At 50.4% G+C, this 14,893-nt stretch overlaps 1 protein-coding gene and 1 long non-coding RNA gene across 5 annotated transcripts; both read left to right on the top strand.

Annotated features, from left to right (window-relative positions):
- The first annotated feature begins 305 nt into the window (after positions 1–305).
- Positions 306–3,351, top strand: LOC125525062. 4 transcript variants are annotated; one of them, XR_007291133.1, is made up of 6 exons: positions 306–395; positions 466–670; positions 815–1,031; positions 2,138–2,234; positions 2,460–2,876; positions 2,961–3,351. XR_007291133.1 is itself a non-coding variant. In XM_048690075.1 (5 exons), the coding sequence occupies exons 1-4, from the start codon at positions 374–376 to the stop codon at positions 2,225–2,227; spliced, it is 534 nt and encodes a 177-aa protein (XP_048546032.1). In that variant the 5' UTR covers positions 306–373; the 3' UTR covers positions 2,228–2,234; positions 2,460–2,953. The 4 variants fall into 4 exon arrangements, 2 of the variants coding, with proteins under 2 accessions (XP_048546032.1, XP_048546041.1); XR_007291138.1 differs by lacking the exons at positions 2,460–2,876; positions 2,961–3,351 and adding an exon at positions 1,120–1,304 and having other exon boundaries at positions 2,138–2,265; XM_048690075.1 differs by lacking the exon at positions 2,961–3,351 and having other exon boundaries at positions 2,460–2,953.
- Positions 3,352–11,092: 7,741 nt separating this feature from the next.
- On the top strand, positions 11,093–12,060 carry LOC125525079. The gene is made up of 3 exons (XR_007291139.1): positions 11,093–11,441; positions 11,526–11,735; positions 11,825–12,060. It is a non-coding gene; the product is annotated as an uncharacterized LOC125525079 (long non-coding RNA).
- Positions 12,061–14,893: the final 2,833 nt, after the last annotated feature.

The raw sequence follows: 14,893 nt of genomic DNA, 5'->3' as shown, positions 1-14,893 counted from the left end.
AAAAGATGAGGTAGTTGCCGCTTGATTCAGTGCAAGAAAAATTGAAGTCATGGTACCTTCTTCTCCCCTTTGCATGATCGGTTGATGCATTCTCGATTGAAGATTTCTCTTCTTTGATCCAGGAATTTCATTCCGTTGATGCTTCAGCAATCCTTTTATCTCACCACGCCCACATGCTCCGATGAAGCAATTCTCGTAAGTGCAAGGACGTTTAGGATAAAACAATCAATAATTGAATCTTTTGATTATCACAAGCAGAGAAGATCAAATAAGCAATCTATTGACAAATTCTCTTCTCTATGCAGAACGGCGGTGGCTGGTTGACTCGTCTCAGGTCACAGTGATTAGTGCCAATTAGCCTGATCGTGCAGTGATGCCAGCTGGATCACGCTGCCGTGCCTCCCTCTCTCCCTTCTCTTCTTTTCCCCTACCTCTCTCTCTCCTCTGAACTGCTCCTCTCTGCAGGTGCCGCCATGGCCGCGTCTTGGAGCTCGCCGCCGTGGGCTGCGCGCCCCTTCGATGACAGCCTTCCTCGCCCACGTCCAGGTCCTCTCAATCCTAATTTGACGAATGGGAGCGGAAGCTGCAATGTCAAGATCCGCAAGCAGGACATGAACCACCTTGCCATGAATTTCCTCGTCACATTAGGATTCATCGACGCCACCAACAGGTTCTGTATCAATTCCGGCACCCAACGTACTGTATGCCCACACGTTTAAATCATGCCGCTCTTACTCCTGCAATACTCCAAGAATAGTACTTGAGATTTAGGCAGCAGTGGGCATGGTAATTAATTTTTATTTAGTTGGTTCAGTTACTATCATTGGAAGTGCCAGACAGATCTCGCCGTCAAGAGTAGCGCTGCAGGGTCATTCACCTGGTTGGCCTCTTATGTAACTGGTGTTGTTGTGTCCATGTGGAAGGAGAGCCCGCTTCTCCGGGACGCCGGCGCTGACATGCTCACCGTAGGCGACGTCATGGCGGTGCTCGACTTCAGGGAGGAGGTCGGCAACCACCACTTCTTGGACCAAGTAAAGCTTTGCTCGCCATTGAAATAATCTCGTTTCTTGTTTTTTCTCTTTCTGATATGATTGATGATTTATTCCATTTGCACAAAAGGATTCTCGAGGAAATAGCACAAGCTAATTCAAAATCATCTCTTAGTTGATCAAGCATGTAATCATAAAGTGAAGGTAGAGAAGTTTGGAATAGTAACCTCGTGGTTTCATTACCCACGCATTGGAGATCCCATGCAAACTATTGTGATTTGTGAGAAGTTTCAGAAATTTGCAATTTGTGAGCGGGTACTAAGTTCTTTCTCATGCAGTTACATTGTTGTCCTGTGCTACATTCTCCTTTGATCCTGTAAGCAAAAGGCAATATATATACTGTTGGACCTTGAAGCTCCAAGACATCTTATGTTTTGTATGTACTCCCCTGGTTATTTAGCAAATGCCAAAAAAGTGTGTTGTTTCTGTCATGAGTACATCGTTTGGCTGGGAGTTTTTCCTACTTGTTATAAATATTAGGAACTTAAGCACATAACGACGTATCGATCCTGTAAGCAAACATCCTATATGGTGTGCTCTAACATTTTCTTTGATATAGTTTTTTTAACAAAATAACGGTGCCCAAGTCACTTCTAATAAAGAGCATGTGCTCGTGTAATAGTACACTCATAATTCATTGTGATCAAATGTACACAGAGTTTGCAGAAGCTATGGAAGAAATGGTAACTTTCTTACTTGGGAAAACTGCATTAGATAACGATGATGATGACAGTGGTAAATTGTCTGAATCTATAAGCACATTATGTGGAAGCTTGCATGCTAGGATTTATTCCTAGAAGTTCTTGCACAAAGGACATTTCCTGATTTAAAGCCAACTATGTTATATTTTGATGGTAATGCTCCTTTTTTCAAAATTACCAGATCCTTCATGAAAAGAACTATTGATGTGACTTTTTCTATACATGTGGTGATGCTAAGGCTCAGTTTGAACTACAAAAGTTCGTGGATAACTATGTCAGTTTTATTTCTACCTTAGTAAAATTGAACTGAAATAGTATCAGAAGTTGACGTGCTTCCATGTACTGTAATTTTCTTATACTCTGACCCGTATTATTGTGTTTTTTCAGCGTAAAAATGTCATAAATACAGTCACAAACCCATCAGATCTATGCTATGGATGCCGTGGTGATTGCTGGAACGGAGGGTTCCTGGGATGATGAGAAGGTATGCAGATTCATACTGTTCCAGGTTCAGACTGAAATCTAAACTAATGAATGTAGAGTTGTAGACACAATATTTTTGTTGATGCTGGTCATCAAGTAATTCATGAAGTTGGGATGGGGGAGAACATTATGGGGAGTATTGAATTAGCCGAAAACGCAGAGTTCGTAATTTAGTTTTTAGATTGGAATGTGCTATGCATTACTAAAAGAGTTTTTTTTTCTGGAGATGAATCTAAATGGTCTGACGGTCTGAGTAGTCGTCGGCATGACGAGGTGACTACAGATCCGCCATAACATGTGAGTGGCAATGCTCCAGGACAAGCAGGTCAAACTATTGTCCAAATAATTTTTTGTACGATTGGAAGTGCAAGCATTTCTCCAAGATGGTTTGGTCCTGGTGTTCATGCAGCCCGCGATGGCATACCTTCACAGAATGGAGTACGGCGTAGGTGTTCAAGGGTTGTATCAGGCCGCATGGGAAGAACCTGAAGTTGCAAGTGGATACGGTCAAGAACATAGTTAAAGGTGATATGGGAGATAAGTTCCATAGGCAAGCTGGATTGAGGCTTGATGAGCCGAACCCAAGGGACGTGCTTAGTTTCTACCACAAAATTCTATCATTCACATCAACGGATGTTGCAAAGTAAGTAAAAAATGTACTAGAGTCAGATATTTGTTGGCAACGGCTCATTGGGTTTGTTCAAATCAATGTTACTTACACTAGCAGGAAGTGGTTCAAGCATACTTATCCAAATCTTATAATCCTGAGGGAGAAGACTTTGTGAAGGAGTTCAGGCTGAATGGCCAGTTAACAAGAATCGGGTGGATCTGCGTGTGGTGGATGATCGTTTACAAGGAACGTTGAATGTATGGTTCCTGCAGATGTTCAGGTGGCGCCACGTATTCGACCTGCGATTTGTGGTAAGTTCCGAAATGTACAGTGAAAATCGGTCTTTGAGATACAGATAAATTGGTTTTGCACATAAAAAATATGCACAGTGAAACAAAAGCAGCAGACATATGCAATCTATTTGCTGAGCTGCATCACTAGCTCAAACAGATGCATACAGTATTATGTGCTGATCTTCTTAGATGGTTGATATATCAATTTTTAAACAAGAAATTGTCATAATAAAGTCATTTTAGGCCACCGTAGTATTTAATCTCGCAATGGAGTAGTATTTAAGATTGCGAGATTAAATTTCTAACATGCCTGGGCAGGGTGGGGTGGGGCAACGCGTGGGGCGGTGCGCGGGGTGGAGGATAGGTTGGCGTTGGAGGGGGTCACAAGAGTCGGAGGAGGGGACAAAGTGGGGAGCACAATATGGTGCATGTAATATTCAGCCCGTGCAAACACGCGTCAAAACGACTGATGTTTGGTCGCTGCCATATCATTATTATTACTTTTATAAAGTGGGTATATATTCGAAGGATTTTAGACATATTGTTTAATGTGTACGGCGTTTTGGATCTCGGCAAACAAATTTATAAAGTGCTAGCTCACATTGCGGCATTTACATTGGTAAGTCAAAGGTTTGCTTTTCCATAGTTTTATAAACGATGAATATTTATGCAGACACGTAGCAACTTAATTAGACAAAGGGTGGCCTTGAATTAAAGGGTGATAATGCTCTCATGTCTGCCCTCTATCTTCCTATATTCGCAGTGCAATATCATGTAGGGCATGTTCATTTGAATACATTTTTTAGAGGTGCATGAATTGCCGATGGTAGAACTCTTTTATTTGCCCTTCGGATTTACACCCCTACTACCTGGTTTGAAGGATCATCTTAAATATATATTTTGAGTGTATGCCTTTGATTTTCGAAATGATCTTTACATTGTTTTCTTGCATAAGCTTTGATTTAAAAAACTTTCAATGTTATAGGAGAGACAAAGAGCAACAAGTCACATTAGATATTGTCACTACCGGAACAGGGCTCTAAGCCGACAGCCAAATATATGCCGACGGCAACCGTCGGCCTAGTCAGAGCTATGCCGACAGCTAGCTCCTGGCCGTCGGCGTACAATGGCCGTCGGGCTATCCACGTCTACGCCGACAGCAGCCGTCGGCACACAACAACCGTCGGCTTATCCAAGACTACGCCTACAGCTGCCGTCGGCATAGATGCGGGCCCGCCGACAACGGGCATCACGGTCGGCTAACGACATCAAATCTATGCCGACGGCCGTGACGGGCGGCCGTCGGCATAGATACGGGTGACACGTCACCGATCCGGAGCGCACCGACCAGGACCTATGCCGACGGCAGCCGTCGGCATATCCGACACGTCATCGATCCGCGGCGCTGTCCATCTGCCCTGGCCGCAGCTATGCCGACGGCTTTGCCGTCGGCATAGTTTTTTTTCTTTCTTTTTCTTTTTTTTCCATATAGTATTATTATTATTATTAAGCATACAGTATGTGTTAAGAAGCATACATATAGTATGTGTTAATAAGCATATAGTATGTTAATAAGCATACATATAGTTTTTTTTTCTTTTTCTTCACTGTTTTCTTTATTATTATTATTTAACTAACTTACATACCGTATGTGTTAATAAGCATACCTACATTATTTTTTGGTTCTGTACAGAGCGGTGTGACCCCCCTCACGAACGGTGCAGCCGCCAGCCGTCAACTGGAATGGGGAACAGCTGGATCGGGTCTATACGAAGGGGACTTTGCTCCAAGTGTTTATATATATCGGATGACCTACCACAACCGGGTGGTGTTGTGGCATGTCCGAAGAGGCGGCACACATCTCCGGGGCGTGGTCCCCCTAACGGACGGCGCCGCCGCCGGCACCTGGAGGGGGGAAACGGACGCATCGGGTCTACACGGAGGGGATGTAGCTGTCGGTTTGGCCCCGAATGTTGCTCCCGGGTGTCCCTCTGTGCTGACCTGACACAACCGGGTGGAGAGGCCCACTGGTCAAAGCACGTCTGTGGAAAGTCAAAGGGCTAGATCTCGTGGTCAACCGCTCCAGGGTTAGGCGGGACGGGGCCCTGGGGGGTAGCAATGCCACTGGAGCGTCGCACCGGCCCCTCATACATGCGGGGTGGTGTGGTGCCATGTCCGAAGAGGCGGCACACGTCTCTGGGGTGTGCCCCCCCCTCACGGACGCGTTGGATCTACACGGAGGGGATCTTGTTGTGGGTCTGGCCCGGATGTTGTTCCAAAGTGTTCCTATGGGCTGACCTAACACAACCGGGTGGGGAGGTCCACTGGTCAAAGCCCGTCCGTGCAAAGTCAAAGGGCTATATCCCGTGGTCAAACGCTACAGGGTTAGGCGGGACGGGGGACCTGGGGGGTAGCAATGCCACCGGAGCGTCGCACCGGGCCCTCATACATGCGGGATGGTGTGGTGGCATGTCCGAAGAGGCGGCACACGTCTCCGGGGTGTGCCCCCCCGCACGGACGGCGCCACCGCCGGCACCTGGAGGGGGGAAACGGACGCGTCGGGTCTACACGGAGGGGATCTTGTTGTGGGTCTGGCCCGGATGTTGCTCCAAAGTGTACCTATGGGCTGACCGAACACAACCGGGTGGGGAGGTCCGCTGGTCAAAGCTCGTCCGTGCAAAGTCAAAGGGCTAGATCCCGTGGTCAAACGCTACAGGGTTAGGCGGGACGGGGGCCCTGGGGGGTAGCAATGCCACCGGAGCGTCGCACTGGGCCCTCATACATGCGGGGTGGTGTGGTGGCATGTCCGAAGAGGCGGCACACGTCTCCGGGATGTGCCCCCCTTCACGGACGGCGCCGCCGCCGGCACCTGGAGGGGGGAAACGGACGCGTCGGGTCTACACGGAGGGGATCTTGTTGTGGGTCTGGCCCGGATGTTGCTCCAAAGTGTTCCTATGGGCTGGCCTAACACAACCGGGTGGGGAGGTCTGCTGGTCAAAGCCCGTCCGTGCAAAGTCAAAGGGCTAGATCCCGTGGTCAAACGCTACAGGGTTAGGCGGGACGGGGCCCTGGGGGTAGCAATGCCACCGGAGCCTTGCACCGGGCCCTCATACATGCGGGGTGGTGTGGTGGCATGTCCGAAGAGGAGGCACACGTCTCCGGGGTGTGCCCCCCCCTCACGGACGGTGCCGCCGCCGGCACCTGGAGGGGGGAAACGGACGTGTCGGGTCTACACGGAGGGGATCTTGTTGTGGGTCTGGCCCGGATGTTGCTCCAAAGTGTACCTATGGGCTGACCGAACACAACCGGGTGGGGAGGTCCGCTGGTCAAAGCCCGTCCGTGCAAAGTCAAAGGGCTAGATCCCGTGGTCAAACGCTACAGGGTTAGGCGGGTCGGGGGCCCTGGGGGGGTAGCAATGCCACCGGAGCATCGCACCGGGCCCTCATACATGCGGGGTGGTTTGGTGGCATGTCCGAAGAGGCGGCACACGTCTCCGGGGTGTGCCCCCCTCACGAACGGCGCCGCCACCGGCACCTGGAGGGGGGAAACGGACGCGGCGGGTCTACACGGAGGGGATCTTGTTGTGGGTCTGGCCCGGATGTTGCTCCAAAGTGTACCTATGGGCTGACCGAATACAACCGGGTGGGGAGGTCCGCTGGTCAAAGCCCGTCCGTGCAAAGTCAAAGGGCTAGATCCCGTGGTCAAACGCTACAGGGTTAGGCGGGACGGGGGCCCTGGGGGTAGCAATGCCATCGGAGCGTCGTACCGCGCCTCATACATGTGGGGTGGTGTTGTGGCATGTCCGAAGAGGCCGCACGCGTCTCCGGTGCGTGGCCCCCCTCACGGACGGCGCCGCCGCCGGCACCTGGAGTGGGGAAACTACACGGAGTGGATTTAGCTGTGGGTTTGGCCCGGATGTTGCTCTAAAGTGTTCGTATGGGATGACCTAACACGACCGGGTGGATAGTTCCACTGGTCAAAACGCGTCCGTGCAAAGTCAAAGGGCTAGATCCCGTGGTCAAACGCTACAGGATTAGGCGGGACAGGGGCCGTGGGGGGGGGAGGGGTAGCAATGCCACCGGAGCATCGCACCGGGCCCTCATACATGCGGGGTGGTGTGCTAGCATGTCCGAAGAGGCGGCACGCGTCTCCGGGGTGTGCCCCCTCACACGGACGGCGCCGACGCCGGCACCTGTAGGGGGGAAACGGACGCGTCGGGTCTACAGGGAGGGGATCTTACTGTGGGTTTGGCCCGGATGTTGCTCTAAAGTGTTCGTATGGGCTGACCTAACACGACCGAGTGGATAGTTCCACTAGTCAAAACGCGTCCGTGCAAAGTCAAAGGGCTAGATCCCGTGGTCAAATGCTACAGGGTTAGGCGGGACGGGGGCCGTGGGGGGGTAGCAATGCCACCCGAGCGTCGCACCGGGCCCTCATACATGCGGGGTGGTGTGCTGGCATGTCCGAAGAGGCGGCACGCGTCTCCGGGGTGTGCCCCCTCACACGGACGGCGCCGCCGCCGGCACCTGAAGGGGGGAAACGGACGCGTCGGGTCTACAGGGAGGGGATCTTACTGTGGGTTTGGCCCGGATGTTGCTCTAAAGTGTTCGTATGGGCTGACCTAACACGACCGGGTGGATAGTTCCACTGGTCAAAACGCGTCCGTGCAAAGTCAAAGGGCTAGATCCCGTGGTCAAACGCTACAGGGTTAGGCGGGACGGGGGCCGTGGGGGGGTAGCAATGCCACCCGAGCGTCGCACCGGGCCCTCATACTTTTGGCCTGTGTGTGCCCTTCCAGTCCCTGGACGCTTTCTCTTCTCCATAAGTAAGACCACCGGACAAGCATTCCCATGTACGTTCGTCTACAACGCAGCAACCTCCAGCACCACGGTGAGCTTCTTCTACCTAGTTGCTCACCGTGAGGGAGAAGTACCCTGGAAGGGACCGCATCCACACTGCCGACGGATCAGGTTTGCACATAGCTCATCGTGGTCATGCTCTCCTTCCTACTCCCTCTGCCAACCGGAGACGCGTCCCGACTCTTCGGACATGCCACCACACCACCCCGCATGTATGAGGGCCCGGTGCGACGCTCTGGTGGCATTGCTACCCCCCAAGTGCCCCCGTCCTGCTGTGTAGACCTCACGGGCGTGGCTGCCGCCGTGTCCCGGAGGGGGGAAACGGCCACGTCGGGCCGACACGGAGGGTATCTTTGGGTGGTTTGGGCCAGAATGGTGTTGGGGGGTGCAGCACATGCCGTAACAAAAAAATAAAAAATAAAAAAATGTCGTAACAAAAAAAATTAAAAAAATGCAAAGTATATATGCCGACGGCCAAGCCGTCGGCATAGCAGCGCACATGTCCACGGATCGATGACGTGGCAAAGGGGCGGGCCTATGCCGACGGCCAGGCCGTCGGCATATGCCTCTTATCCACTCGCCGGCTCTGTCCCTGGCAGGTGGGACCAAACCTATGTCGACAGCTATGCCGTCGGCATAGGATGGCCTTATCCGTTGCGGTTAGCCCCCACCACTCATTCCCCGTCTCCCCTCTGCCCCATCCTAGACCCGCGCCGCCGCCCGATCCACTGCTCCGCCCGCCGCCGCCCTTCCCTTCCCTTGCTCCGGTCGCCGCCGCCGCCCTTCCCTCGCCCTGCGCCGCCACCGCCCCACCCGCGCTCTGGGCCGCCGCCACCCTTCGCTCGCCACTCCCCGTAGCCGCCCCACTTGCGCTCCGTCCAGGCCTTGTCGTCTCGGCCCGCGCCGCCGCCGCCCTTCCGTTGCCGCAGTGGGACACGTCGACTCCTCCCCGACCACCCCTCGGCCGCGCCCTCGTCGAGCTCGGTCCGACCGGACCTCCCCGAGCCCACTCCGCCCTCACCGTCGCTGGACTGTCGCTCCGGCCGGCGGCTAGGCTCCACCGGCCCTCCTCTGCCGCTGCTCCGGCCGGCCTAGCCCGAGCCCGAGCTCCCCTCCGTCTCTCCCTCCGTGCCTGCCCTCCCCCGAGCTGGCCCTTCCCCATGGTGAGCTCCTTCCCTCCCTCTCTGAAGCAATTTTTTTGTTAATTTAGTTAGATGATAGATGGATGGATGCATTATGTATGATGATAGATGGTTAGATGGATGGATGAATTATGTATGATGATAGTTAGATGATAGATGATTTGATGATAGTTAGAAATGTGAGAAATGCAAGAAATGCAAAAAAAATTAGATGATAAATCATGATGTTGATGATGATTGATTATGATGTTGATGATGATAGATGATGATGCTTTTTTATGCCTTGTTAATTTTTAGATGATGATGATGATGTCCATTTTTTTGCGGAAGAGATGATAGATGATGATGATTTTTTTATGCTTCGATGATTGTTACATGATGATAGATGATGATGATAATGATGATATTGTTATGTTCTTAATTTTTGTCACGGTGCAGGTTCTGTGGTGTTCCATCTCGGTGGAGTGATCATCGTAAGAGTTGTTGGTCCCCGATTGTCCCTCTGTTATTGGACTACTTCCTCTACAGCCGAGGGTGAGCTACGAATCATGTGACTAGATTTCATTCTCAAGTCAACTGACGTAACCTAGGCGTCTCCCGTCCGAAAGAGCGCACCCTCACCGACTTAGGGGTGGTGTCTTCGAGGACGAGGTGCTGGGGGGAGAGCCACTACAGGGGGTCGCGGCCAGAAAGAGCGCACCCTCACCGACTTAGGGGTGATGTCTTCGAGGCCCTCCTCTAGTGAGGTACCCTCCTCTAGTGAGGCATGCGAGGAGGAGGAGGAGGAGGAGGCAGGCGAGGAGGAGGAGGAGGAGGTTGGGGAGGGGGAGGCAGGCGAGGAGGAGGGTGGTGGCGGGGATGATGGTGGTGACGGGAAGGGGGTTGACACGAAGGGGTGGCTGCGTGGCAACGCAAAGCTACCAAAGCAGGTTCCTGCTACTGAGGAGCAGAAGTGGCTCATTGAGCCCACGGGAAAAGAGTAAGTGGTTCATTATGTTGCTTGTCACATGCTTATTCCGGTTGTTATTTATTTTTCTTGTCACATGCTAATAGTTCATTCTTTTGCAGCAACTGGATATATTCTAAAGGGGTCCGTATTCCCAACGGCCTCATCACCGTCTTGCTGAAGTTATATTGGCCGGGGTTGTACTGTCCTGATCCAGTCAGGCAGCCGGACCGTCGGGTTTTGGCCACGAGCTGGGACCACTGGGAAGCGGCCCGCCACGCGGACCATGAGACCCATGCCAAGGCCGTGATCACTACTTTCTGGGTGAGTTCTCTTCAGAAGCACAAGTCCATTCTAGTTTCATGAATGATTTAACTCATGGCTTCTCCCATTCTTGTTTAATGCATGATTGTAGAAATTCTATCGAGTTCTTCCGGAGCACAGGGCTAGAGCGGACCAGATCGTGCTGCGCCAATGCAAGAAGAAGGCCCGCCAGATGCAGTACGAGGTGCGCTATGTGGCCATCTCCACATACTACCACGACTATCTTGGTGTGAAGATGACCAAGGAAGAAGCGCGGAGGATGGGCATTACCTTGGAGAGGCCCGAGTTCTTGGCGGTAAGTATAAAAGATTTTTCATTATGCTTTCATTACCTTGTGGTACATTATGCTTTATGCTTTATGCTTCCATAACACCAATTTGGACACACCTACATGCCATTATGCTTTTATTATGTAGGTGTGTCCAAATTGGTGTTATGGAAAAGACGAGTCCTGGGCGGCATTGGTGGATCTTTGGTGTGATGAGGCTGGAGCCTGGGCGGCTATGAGAACCCAAAATAAGGCTAACCGAGGGACGGAGGGAGTACATGCTCAGGGAAACCGAAACCACTATCTCCACAAGGTAGTTAATGTATGACTAACCCCATTAAACATTCTTCTTCTTCTATTTACCATCACTTTCTTATGTATGACTAACCTCTGTTTGGTGGTGCAGGAGGAGAAACTGAAGCGGCCGCTCTCACACATGCAGGCGTGGGAGATTGCCCATACGCGGAAGGACCCCAAGCCTGGCGAGCCCAAGTACTACGGCAAGAAGACCGCAGGGAGGAAGAAGGCCTACTCCGAAGCGTATCTGGAGTTACATCCTGACACACCTGACCCCATTGCGGCGCCTCTGGACGACATGGCGGTGGTGAGGATGGGGCCCAAGGAGCACGGTCGGGATGCGGTTCTCGATGCTGTGATCACTCCTAGTATCTCCTACACACAGCTTCGTCGGATCGACTCGAGCCTGAGCCAGCGCACGAGCCAGCCAGTGACTAGTACACAGTCCCTCTTTCAGGAGCAACAATCTGTAAGTATTTTCCCTCTTATCTTCATTTCTCACTTCATTTTCCGCATTTAGTAGTTTTATGAGTTCCATCATGTCATACCGTAGGCCTACATGGAGTACACATGCCAGGAGACCATGGCGTGGCATCAGAGGCTTTATGAACACCAAGTGTAGAGGGATAGCCAGATGCAGCAGGCTTTTCAGGATATGGCGGCTGGCAAGTGTCCTCAGTTCCCTACAGCACAATGCCCTCCAGCACAACCAGTGCTGATGAGCTTTGAGGAGTTTGTGGCACAGAACGCTAGCCCCTCGCCGGTTAGTTCATCCCCAATCTATTCACCCAAAGCATGTCATGCCTTTCAACACAGTCATAGATCCCGTGCATATGTCTTTTCAACATGCAGGGAACAGGTGGATCTACCGTTGGCGGTGGTCTTCGCAGCACTCCGGAGACACGGAGCCCGACCACTCCGATCCACGGAGGCGGAGGCGGTAGCGCTGCCGCTAGCACTGATGACCTGGACTTTGGCCGTCTTGGCGGTGACGACCTCCGCGGTGCTCGATGATGCTTGAGATGTGATGATGATGCTTGAGATGACTTGTGTGTGCTGATGATCATTTAGCTGACTTGTGTGATGATGCTTATCCTTACATTCGTTGATATGCTTATGCTTGTGTGATGATGATCTATTGTTGTCAAGATGCTTATGCTTACGTTCGTTGATATGTGCTGATATGTGCTGCTGATATGTGCTGTTATATATGTGATGTTATCTGAATTGAACTGATTTGAAAACAAACAGAAAAAAGAAAAAAAAATTAAAAGCAAACTATGCCGACGGCTAGGCCGTCGGCATAGGGCCAGCGTGAGCTCCCAGTTGCTGACACGTGGGCACCTATGCCGACGGCCTAGCCGTCGGCATAGTTTGAAATTAAGCCGACGGCCTGACCGTCGGCATAGGTGCCCACGTGTCAGCAACTGGGATCTCTGTTTGAAGGACTATGCCGACGGCCTGGCCGTCGGCTTAATCTCAGACTATGCCGACGGCTAGGCCGTCGGCATAGCCCTGGCCCACGAGTAGCGGCCGGTCGGCACGTGGCACATCTATGCCGACGGTCTAGCCGTCGGCACAGTTTTCGACTAAGCCGACGGCTAGGCCGTCGGCATAGTGGTGCCACGTGGAGACAAGTCGTTGGGCAGACTTGACGGCGGCCACCGTTAGGCGATAACGTTGCCGACGGCCTTGGCCGTCGGCATAGATGTACGGACACCGTCGATAGGTCTTATGCCGACGGCCTTTCTATGCCGACGGCCTTTCTGGCTACGCCGACGAATATTTTGCCGACGGCCCTATGCCGACGGGGGCCGTCGGCATAGGCCTGTCCCGACGGCCATTCAGGGCTATGCCAACGGCCCTGGCCGTCGGCATAGGGTGCGATTCCGGTAGTGTGTGTAGTAGAAACATTTGTTATCTGCTGATGTGTGCATATGTGCTTGCTACCACTGCTGTGTCTGGAAGAGAAAAGGAAACCAGAAGGGACATCACTATAGATACATGTGCGTATTTGCTGCCGCTGTTGGTGTATGTGTATGTGCTTGGCAGTTGCCACCGCTACTGTGTCTGGAAGAGAAAAAGAAGCATGTATGGTGGGAGGTGAATTTGCACTGACCCATCTAATGTGTATGTCGTGTACTGTTTGACTTCAGTTCAGTAATGCCACCGCACCTCTTCTAATTTGTTGGTGGTGCTGCTCCTACTACAGCGACAACCAATGCGTAAAATAGAGGCTGCAACTTTGGTACTTCAAAGAGGAAAGGAAAACATGACTGTTTCATGGTGAGTTAAGTAGTGGCTTAACCGAACCTGCAGTCTTACAAGAGCATTGATTGTCTAATTAATGACCAAGCTGTTGTTTGTTAATTTTGATTTTGATTGTACTTCTGAAAAACATAGATGTAGTAATATCATTATAGCAAATATTGTGGTACATTTCTTACAAAGGTCGAGCAGAGCTCCTAAATGTCTTGAAATTTAGTTGCTCATGAAACAGAGTTATTATTGTCTTAGAAACAGTGAAGTCACTGCCATCGCCATGAGAGTGGAGCAGCATCACTATAAGATGTGGCGGATTGGTGGGTCCCGGGTCAAAAAGTGCCCAAGACTCGCGCAACCAAGTTTTCTGGAGGCCGAGCAACATGACATAGCCACGGACAAAATGGAGGAAGGGAAGGGTGTGGAAGAGAGGGGAATTTACCACTTCGCGCAACGGCAACGTTGCGTGAGGGGCATTCATCTTCCACCTGAGCCGCATATGCAACTAATTGTTCAATGAACATTCTTGCAAGAGCAAGAGGCTCGCCACTGTTGGTCGTTAGTACTCTTGCTTATAATTTCTTCACTTCAACTTATAAGGAAACATAGTAATGCTTGATGCACGACTTGATACCTTCAAGGATAAGCTGTCTGGAAAGCTTCTACCTGATCAACGAGGTAGTTGCCATAATACTACCTGATCATTAGACTCACTTTTACTTCTATTCTCTTTCCTTTTTACATGATTATTTAACATTGACACAGGGATTCCATAGTGTATTCTCTCCAATGGAGTCGATATAGCCATATACCATTCTTCAGAGAATGGAATAGGTGAGTAGAACAAAACTATAGGTGCAAAGAACAAGCATGATATATGCCGATGTACTGAATACATTTCATGCAGTGAAGTAAAAGAAAAAATGTATCAGAGAAGTTCTTTACTAAGTATCTTGCATGTACAGAAAGATTATTGTTATTCCTCGCTGATCAATGATAAAAGATATTGAACATTGCAATATGGTATTTTCATCCTCCCTTTTATTAGGTTATAATATGTTCAACATAATTTTGAAGATTACAAGATGGTAATTTTTTTGTTAAGCCCGTAGCAACGCACGGACACTCTAATAGTATAAATAAAGAATGAGTTCATTACAGTACCTTGAAGTGGTGTTTTGTTTTCTTTCGCTAACGGAGATCACGAGATTTTCTACTTTAAGTTTTGTGTTGTGAAGTTTTCAAGTTTTGGGTAAAGATTCGATGGATTATGGAACAAGGAGTGGCAAGAGCCTAAGCTTGGGGATGCCCATGGCACCCCCAAGATAATGTAAGGACACCTAAAAGCCAAAGCTTGGGGATGCCCCGGAAGGCATCCCCTCTTTCGTCTACTTCTATCGGTAACTTTACTTGGAGCTATATTTTTATTCACCACATGATATGTGTTTTGCTTGGAGCGTATTGTATGATTTGAGTCTTTATTTTTTAGTTTACCACAATCATCTTTTCTATACACACCTTTTGAGAGAGACACTCATTATTCGGAAATTATTAGAATACTCTATGTGCTTCACTTATATCTTTTGAGTTATATAGTTTTGCTCTATTACTTCACTTATATCTTTTAGAGCAGGGTGGTGGATTTGTTTAATAGAAACT

This window comes from Triticum urartu, chromosome 1 (genome assembly GCF_003073215.2).
Source record: "Triticum urartu cultivar G1812 chromosome 1, Tu2.1, whole genome shotgun sequence".
NCBI lineage: Eukaryota > Viridiplantae > Streptophyta > Magnoliopsida > Poales > Poaceae > Triticum > Triticum urartu.
Note: the sequence above shows the minus strand (reverse complement) of the source record. Positions and strands in the feature narration are given on the sequence as shown.